Source organism: Solanum pennellii, chromosome 5 (genome assembly GCF_001406875.1).
Source record: "Solanum pennellii chromosome 5, SPENNV200".
Classification (NCBI taxonomy): domain Eukaryota; kingdom Viridiplantae; phylum Streptophyta; class Magnoliopsida; order Solanales; family Solanaceae; genus Solanum; species Solanum pennellii.
Genome location: NC_028641.1, coordinates 4,323,162 through 4,332,745, shown reverse-complemented (window position 1 = coordinate 4,332,745; position 9,584 = coordinate 4,323,162). Strand labels below are relative to the sequence as shown.

The 9,584-nt window shown below is 30.7% G+C and overlaps 1 protein-coding gene across 1 annotated transcript; it reads left to right on the top strand.

Annotated features, from left to right (window-relative positions):
• Positions 1–5,276: 5,276 nt before the first annotated feature.
• Positions 5,277–8,913, top strand: LOC107018891 (lysine histidine transporter-like 6). The gene is made up of 8 exons (XM_015219478.2): positions 5,277–5,441; positions 5,549–5,688; positions 6,037–6,420; positions 6,924–7,317; positions 7,417–7,522; positions 7,856–7,947; positions 8,133–8,201; positions 8,632–8,913. Exons 1-8 carry the CDS (start codon positions 5,418–5,420, stop codon positions 8,728–8,730), a joined length of 1,308 nt encoding a protein of 435 aa, XP_015074964.1. The 5' UTR covers positions 5,277–5,417; the 3' UTR covers positions 8,731–8,913.
• Positions 8,914–9,584: the final 671 nt, after the last annotated feature.

Here is a 9,584-nt window from a genome sequence, read left to right as displayed (position 1 = left end):
GACATACAAGATGTAAATGACATTGTCATGGGCGGAGCTATATAATAAATTTATCATTTTATTTTATAAGAAACGTGAAAGTTAAACATAAATAAGTAAAGACAGACAAAAGATGTAAATGACATTGTCATGGGCGGGGAAAAAAAATGGTCTTATGCAACACCCCTTGTTCAAAAAATTATAACAAAATTAAAATATTATTCGTCAAATTTCTGACTCTCTTATCGAACATAGTAATATATGTGAGTTTATTACACCAACTTTCAATACACTGGAATTTGACACTTCATTGGAACAAGTGCATCATAAATAAATTTGTGAGTTATGACTAAGAAAAATATAAAGAGAGAAAAAGGTCCTCAAAAAAGCTGAAGAAAAATTCAATTGAACATATTTACTCACTTTGTTCTTTATTGCAATGGACTCAACTACTCAAGGAGTACTACCTTATATTCCTATGTTTTATTTTTTCTTTTTCTTGTTTTTTATTTTAAAGTGATATTTCACTAAATTTGTACGTACTTCAATTATTTTGACAGTATTAGCTATATATATGTCCAACAAGTAGAGGAGGAGCTAACGGGGCACAATGAATGAATTTTTTTGACTAAAAAAATTGTATTGTATGTATAAGATTTTTAAAAAAAATATACAAATAATAACTTGTTGAATCTTTTTAACTTTTTTGTGTATTTATTTTCTTGTATTTTGTATTCCTTCAGTAAAATTTATGCCTTCTCATCGATATCAGCGCACCAAGGGAGGATGAACAATATAGGCTAGGTTTGGCTTAGTAATATTTTTATTGGAAAAGGTTCAAAAATACCTCTAAACTATTCGAAATAGCTTATATATACCGTTAAATTTTATTTCGGTTCAAAACTATCCTTCCCGTCATATTATTGGGTCAAAAATACCTTTCTTATTAACGAAAGTTGTTAAATGCCACGTGGATGCCATATGGATGCCACATTGCATGCCAAATAGGATTCCACTACCACGTAGACAAAAATAAAAAGAGTCAAAAATACCCTTAAACTATCCGAAATAGCTCATATTTACCCGTAAACTATATTTCGGCTCAAATCTACCCTTCCCGTCAAACTATTGAATCAAAAGTACCCTTCTTATCAACAGAAGTTGTTAAATTCCATGTGGATGCCACATTGCATGTCAATAAGGTTCCACTGCCACATAGACTAAATTCCTAAATCCTAATTACTTCCCCCCTCATTTCATTATTTCAGAAATGATATATTCACCCGTTCTCCCTGATTTCGCGGCTAGAGTTTCATACTTTTCTTCATGACTAGGTTTCAAAGTGGATATTCATGCTTGTAGGCTAGTAAATATTTTTTTTCTTATTTTATTATGTTTACGATTTCAAAGCATGATAGTTAGGATTTCACAACATTCCCCTAATTTCGCAGCTAAGGCTTCGTAGCTTTCTTCGGGGCTGAGTTTCAAAGTGAATATTCATGGTTGTAGGTTAGTAAATATTTTTTCTTATTTTATTACGTTTACGATTTCAAAAGTATGATAGTTAGAATTTTACAACTTTCCCATCATTTCGCGGCCAAGGTTTCATAACTTTCTTTGGAGCTGAGTTTCAAAGTTGATTTTCGTGATTGTAAACACAATACAATAAGAAAAAAGTTTACTAACCTATAACCACGAATATCCACTTTGAAACCCAGCGACGAAGAAAACTATGAAACCTTAGCCGCGAAATGAGGGAGAAGGGGTGCAATCGTTTTTCGGAAAATAATGAAATGAGGGGAAAATGAGTAATTAAGATATAGGGATTTAGTCATTGTGGCACATGTGGAATTTAACAACTTCCGCCAATAAAAAGATCACATTTGACCCAATAGTTTGACGGGAGGGTAGTTTTGAGCCGAAATATAGTTTAGGGATAAATATGAGTTATTTCGGATAGTTTAAGGGTACTTTTGACCCTTTTCCTTTTAGTCTATGTGGCAGTGGAAATCTATTGAGGTTCCATGTGGCATCCACATGGCATTTAACAATTTCCGTTAATTAGAAGGGCACTTTTGACCCAATAGTTTGACGGGAAGGGTTGTTTTGAGTCAAAATATAGTTTAAGGGTATATTTAAGTTATTTCAAATAGTTTAAGAATATTTTTGACCCTTTTCCGTATTTTTATTTAAAGAAATCTATTAAATACGTACAAATATTAAAGTTTGTTGAAATGAACATCTCTAATCTAACTTAGTCGAATTGATACAAACCTCCTAATATTTTTATTTCTAATGAGAGTTAATTGGTAACATCTCATAAATTTATTCACTTTATTAACCGCTAAACCACGGTAATGCGATATCTTAATTGGTTGTTTTTGTTCTCCCTTTCGTTTCTTTTTTTGCATGCGAGCTGTGTTATCTTTATTTGATATTTTTAATTTTTTTTTATGGTTCTTACTTTGTGAATTATAATGACTTTTTAAAAAATGCAACCATTGGTTCTTTTCTTATGAGAAACTATTGTCAATCAATTTTTATATTCTATAGTTTTGAGAATCTCTGGCTTTATTCCTTGTTTTTTCTTTTATGTATATCTGTTTTATTCCCTCCTAATTTTATCTAAAGGATATTGATTTGGTAGGAAGTTTATATATTACTCTCTTCATTTTATTTTATGCGAGTTGATTACGAGTATAAAAGTCAAATTATATAATTTTGTGTAGATTTGAATTTTAACACCTTCAATATTTTAAAATATTTACATATTAAGAAATTATATTAAAAATGTACTATTAGTTATAATAATTCACAACTTAAAATATTTAGTTTTTGTTTTAATGTAAAACCCCTTTTTGACTTTCTATGTGATAAAATTACAAGGAAAAAACTTACTCGTATCGGGTGTTTAAATCAAACAAATGCAAAATGCATTATTATGGGATTTAATGAAGTAAAATAAATTATAAATTTAAACACATAACATATATATATTAGCTTAGTGTAAACAATCGGTGCAAGTAAATTTTAAGTAAGTAATACTAATTTCTATCTATTTTATGTTTTGTACATCTGTTTTATTCTATTCTAATTTTGTCTAAGGATATTAATATATATGGTGGGAATTTTATATATTAATTTTTTCCCTAGCCTCTAATAGTGCAAATTCTTTGCTTTTTTCCTTCTTTTTGCTAGTGTGGGGCTTGTGGTTGAATATATACTTTATATACCCTAATAATTTATAGACAAATTAATCCCCCCAAATGCTTCATTTGATTTTATGTCATGATTGATTTTGTAGAATCCCTAGTAAATGGAACACTTCACAAAAAAATGCAATACCCTTTAATGAACATACATCTTCTAATCTTTTTAATAGATTATGTGGTGGTACAAAATTGCTTCTCTATAAAGTTAAACCATTGTAATGATGCCAAGATAAGTACAAATCACCTACCAACTAAAAACCTTTTTTTTAATTATCATTAGTCAAGTCATGAAATATTGAAATTCTTTTACTTTTAACTCTTTACATGAAAATGACCATATTTGGAGCTTTATAGTTTTTTTCCATAAAGAAAAAGGATAATAGTGTTTTTGGTCTCTTAATTATTATTGGTAGATTTTGATTTTAATCCTTCCAATATATGTGTTTAAAATTGTTTTTAGAACTATGAAGTAATAATAATTAAGTGATAAGACAACTTGATATCTTTATAGATTAATAAAAATATTCATAAGCAAATAGATCGAGAATATATACATGTTTTAAAGGCATATAATGTACTTAGTCAGATATCAAAAAGATTAAAATTAGGGTTAATCAATAATGAACCAAAAGTGATAGTAACAAAAATTAAAGAATATATAGTGACTTCCAATTAATTTAAGAATTTTATATGAACTTAAAGAAACAAAAGTGTTTGAAGTCATTGGCTCTCATAGCATATATGCTTCTTGGAAAAGAAACTTTTCCTCTCTTTTATGTAGTTGGTAGGTAGTTCACTAATAAAACTATATCTTTTATGTTATTCGGCTTTTTCAAAAATATTATTCGACATATGTTTGGATCTTTAAAAAAAAATTGCACCTTTTAGAAATCCAACATGGTTGCAGTAACATTTATGAAGGATTTGGACAACGTAGTATATCCAACATGGATGCAATAATATTTGTAGTCATGATATATTTCAATGTCAAAGTAATAATGTTATAATAAAAATAATTTTTAGCGATGATAAATATTTAAACTATTTAGATATGTAACGAAGACATTGAATAATTGAGCTATAAAATTAGGTTAAGAATGGCTCAAAAGTTTAGGTGTACACTTTATTTTTTTAACAAAAAACAGTGTACATCAACTACTCAGTGAAGTGTGTTTGGATAAATTAATAGTGATTATATATATATAGTTTATGCAGGTAAAATTAACAATATATAGTTGAGGTGTGACAGCAATAACAATAACAATATATTTAGTGAAATTTTACTGAGGTTTGATAAAGATAAAGTATATGCAGATCTTGTAAAAAAAACCCGAGTAAAGAAAGAAGAAAGCATATCAAATAATAAGAAAGACATAATACATATATTGGACCCTAAACTTGACTTAAAATTTTAACTTTGACCTCAAACTTTCATAGTGCACAAATAGGCACTATAACTATCCTATCGTTCAATAAATAAGCACGCGATTTTTGAAGCCAAAGTGCGTGAAATGCAAACGCTCCCACGTGTATTAGTGAGCCAATCAGTGGCTGTCAACTAACTACACATTTTACATGTCTTTTTTTTTTAAAAAAATATCTTACATGTCATTTTGAAATTAAAAAAAATTAAAATTAATTTTAATTAATATCAAAGAGATTCATTAAGGGTAGAATTGTCATTTTCAGCATTTTTTAACCTTTGTGGGCCTCAAAAATTACCCCTCACTCGCGCAGAATGCGTGCATTTCACGCATTTTGCCGGGTAGGAATCGCGTGTTTATTTATTGAAAGATGGGATAGTTAAAGTGTCTATTTGTGCACTATGAAAGTTTGAGATCAACGTTAAAATTTGAAGCTAAGTTTAAGGTCTAATATATGTATTATGCCAATAAGAAAAGTAGTATAAAGTCTATCAGAAAGAAACAAAAACTATATATATATATATATAACAGTTAAAATGTGAAACTTGCGAAAAAAATAATAATTTAAATATGCTTTTGATCATTAACTCTCATGATGGACTCAAACAATTCAGTGGCATAGAAATTAAATTTGGTGATTTAAAGAATTACAAATAGGAAAAGCAGCCAGTAAAAGTGACTTCTTTAACCTTTATATATTCCACTCAAGTATCAGTAACAAGAAGTAGTACAAATACATGTTCTTGTTTGCTCAAACAAACTAACACATTCTTTGTCTCTTTTTCTTATTTCATTTGCAAACATGGTTTCATCTTCTGCTCCAAAGGTGAACTTATTGCAAATTCTATTGAAATTACAACTTTTAGCTTGTTTCTTGAATAGACATTAAAAAAAAAATTGTTTTTCATGTTCATGAATATCTTGATTTTGCAGGAAGTTCCTTCAGATGAGAAATGGGCAGAAGATGGTCCCCCTCGCGAAGCGAAATGGTGGTATTCGACGTTTCATACTGTCACTGCTATGGTTGGTGCTGGTGTTCTTAGCCTACCTTATGCCATGGCCTACTTAGGATGGTATGTATATATGCAGAGTTCTTGTTGGATTGGTATACTTGATAAATGTACGATTCTGTGATCATCTCGTCTAAAAGTTTAACTTGTGGTAGAAGAACGCATTTATATGGTTGTATTCTGTTTTCAGTATGTCTGCTCTGATATCATGTTGAATTGTGCATTTTGAGAAAAAAACATGTTTTTATGCTTCCTCACTTGTTAGTCTTATTCTTTCCCTAAGCACTTTTTACAGCTCTGATACCATGTTAGAAGTTCATTTGAAAAGTTAAAACTGTTAGAGAGAACGTACTTTTATTTATTACGGAATCATGTTTTCGTTGGATTTATTTTTGATTATATGTTCATCAGGGGTCCAGGGACAGTAGTGATGATCTTATCATGGTGTATAACTTTGAACACAATGTGGCAAATGATACAACTCCATGAATGTGTCCCCGGGGTTCGTTTTGATCGATACAAGGACCTTGGAAAACATGTTTTTGGACCAAAACTTGGGGCATGGATTGTGCTTCCACAACAACTAATAGTTCAGGTTGGTTGTGACATAGTGTACATGGTTACTGGAGGAAAATGTTTGAAGAAATTCATGGAGATTGCTTGTACTAATTGCACTCGAATTCGACAATCTTATTGGATTTGTATCTTTGGTGCCATTCATTTCTTCCTTTCACAATTGCCAAATTTCAATGCTGTTTCTGGTGTTTCATTAGCTGCTGCAATCATGTCACTAAGGTAACTTATTTTCTTGATTATATGAATTTCTAGCTCCGCCACTTCTTATTTCTTTCTAGACAGTTATTTTAGCTTTTGTTAAACTTGTTTGCATTCGTAGATGCTGGTGTCACCAGGTCTTGGGCTAGTCTGGTCTGACTCGTTTCTGAACTTTATAGCGGGCTATTTTTATCTACCTTTTGGTACAAAAGAAGTTGAAACTCATGGTAACAGAGTATCTCTGTTCAATATTCTTATTATGTATTAGATTCTATGTGGTTTCGATAGGTGTTATTAAAATTTATGATTATTTTTGGCGAAATCTTAGTAGCTCAGTTGGTTGACTACCTGAACTTTTATTCGGTTTCTTAAAAGATGTGGATGTGTGTGTTGTGGATTCTCTAGAAACATAATGCATTTTGGAGGATCTGACACGAGTGTAGAAACATTTTTAAGGAGTCAGAGCAATATAGATTAGACTAGCTAGATGTTACAAACTTTCATCTCAATCTGTTGTGCTGCAGCTATTCAACTATAGCATGGGTGGGTTGTGTGGGCAAAGGCAGAGTCCCTAACGTGAGCTACGCGTACAAGACAACAAGTTCAGTGGACTACATGTTCCGCGTCTTCAATGCATTAGGCCAAGTATCGTTTGCCTATGCAGGGCACGCGGTGGTCCTTGAGATTCAGGCTACAATTCCATCAACACCTGAAAAGCCTTCCAAAGTACCAATGTGGAAAGGTGCTGTATGGGCTTATTTTGTCAATGCTCTGTGTTATTTCCCTGTTGCATTCATCGGGTACTGGGCGTTTGGACAAGATGTCGATGACAACGTACTCGTGGGACTTGAAAGGCCATCTTGGCTTATTGCAGCTGCTAACTTAATGGTGGTTGTCCATGTCATAGGCAGTTATCAGGTACTCGAATACACGAGCCAATGAAAGCTCATTTCGTTATGCATTGTTCTTACTAGACGCGATGAATGTTGTACATAACAAGGGAAGTGATTGTTGCAGGTTTATGCTATGCCAGTATTTGATCTGATGGAGCAAAAATTGGTGAAAACATGGAATTTCCCACCTGGAGTATTGCTGAGATTCATCGTTCGTACTACATACGTTGGTGAGGGGCTTTTTCGTTACATATTTTCTAGTCCAATCGTCCAAAAATCAAGTTTTAACGAATTGTTTGCCCTTCGTTACACTATACTATGATCAGGGGCGGATGTAGCCTTTTGGGCTACGAGTTCATTTGAACGAGTAACTTAGACATAGAATGTAAAACCTTATAAGATAATATCAAGAAATATTATATCTGAACTCATAATTTTAATGTTTACAATAAGTACATGAATAATGCTAAGAATCTTGAAAGTCAAACTCATTAAATTTAAATTCTGAATCTGCATCTGATTACGAGCTCAGCTGAAAAGGCATTGTCTTGTTAATATTGCAGCTTTCACTTTGTTTCTTGGTGTAACATTCCCTTTCTTTGGTGATCTTCTTGGTTTCTTTGGAGGGTTTGGTTTTGCTCCTACTTCTTACTTTGTAAGTCAAGTTTTCAAATCTTTTATTATGTTGTTCGGACTCTCCTAAAATGTTGCGATATCCATGCCGAATCTACAAAAATACATTATTTTTTAAGAATTCGACATGCACCAATCAACGTATTGAAAGAGACCGAGCAACGTATATAGCTTTTTGACTTTTTTTAATTTTAATATTTGTTGTAGCTCCCAAGCATAATGTGGCTTAAGGTCAAGAAACCAAGAAGATTCAGTACCTCATGGTGGATAAATTGGGTAAGTCCAAAAAAAACTCTCATTTTCTTCCTCTTCTTCAATGACATTTTAAATAACTTTTATATTATCAGTGTATTTTAACGCGTTGTAATATGTGAATTATCATATATTCCGTGTTAGTAATCATACTTATTATGGTCGATTACGAGTAATTATATTTTGAGTTTATCTTACTTTTACACCGATTATAAAAGAAAATTATAATGCCAAGTCATCTAAAATATTCCATAAAAAGTGAGGAAATTCAACAATAGGTATTGTGTAAAAGAAAAGTTAAATTGATCAATAATGTACCTTGTCAGTCTACAAAAGTTAAACTCGAATCAATTAGTATAAGTGAATCTTTGAATTATTTTTAATCTCTTTTTCTTCTGATTTTTCCCCCTAAAGTTCTACTAATATGATGTTTGTCATTTTTATTAATTTTCAGGCATGTATATTTATTGGAGTATTTATTATGATAGCTTCCACAGTTGGTGGATTGAGAAATATTGTTGCTGATTCATCCTCGTATGAGTTCTATTCGTGAAGAGTACATTTAGAATTTAATTTACGTAAAATTTATTATTGGATAAAATTTAATTCAGAAAAAAATTAGTTAAAATTCAAATATGTAATGATCTTGATTAAATATGAGATGCTTTATGTATCAAGCTAGCTGCTTTTTTAGCAGTAGTTTGTTAAGATTTCTAATGTTAGCAAATTTCCTTTTTATCATATTGTCTTATACGTTACTTTATTTTACTCTATCCTTATATTCATGAAGAATACATTTAGAATTTAATTTAACATTAAATCTATTATTGGATGGAATCTAATCTAGAAAAGAATTAGTTAAAAGTTCAAATATGTAATAGGGCCTTTGCCGGATCTTGATTAAATATGAGATGCTTTATGTATCGAGCTAGCTGCTTTTTTAGCAGTAGTTTATTAAGATTTCAATTTTAGCAAATTTCCTTTTTATCATATTGTTTTACTATTATTGGATGGAATCTAATCTAGAAAAAAATTAATTAAAGTTCAAATATGTAATAGGGCCTTTGCCGGATCTTGATTAAATATGAGATGCTTTATATATCGAGCTAGCTGCTTTTTTAGCAGTAGTTTATTAAGATTTCTAATTTTAGCAAATTTCCTTTTTATCATATTGTCTTATATATCACTTTCTTTTACTCCATCCTCATATGAGTTCTATTCATGAAGAATACATTTAGAATTTAATTTAACATAAAATCTATTATTGGATGGAATCTAATTCAGAAAAAAAAATTAGTTAAAATTCCAATATGCAGTAGGGCCTTTGCCGGATCTTGATTAAATATGAGATGCTTTACGTATCGAGATAGCTACTTTTTTAGCAATAGTTTGTTAAAATTTCTGATT

What these genes read in the sequence shown, in the direction of transcription:
- LOC107018891 (XM_015219478.2), top strand. Translation starts at nt 5,418, where the DNA reads ATGGTTTCATCTTCTGCTCCAAAG. An exon ending in GCCATGGCCTACTTAGGATG is followed by an intron (nt 5,689 to 6,036) that starts GTATGTATATAT and finishes TATGTTCATCAG; the next exon opens with GGGTCCAGGGACAGTAGTGA. An exon ending in TTGCTCCTACTTCTTACTTT is followed by an intron (nt 7,948 to 8,132) that starts GTAAGTCAAGTT and finishes TATTTGTTGTAG; the next exon opens with CTCCCAAGCATAATGTGGCT.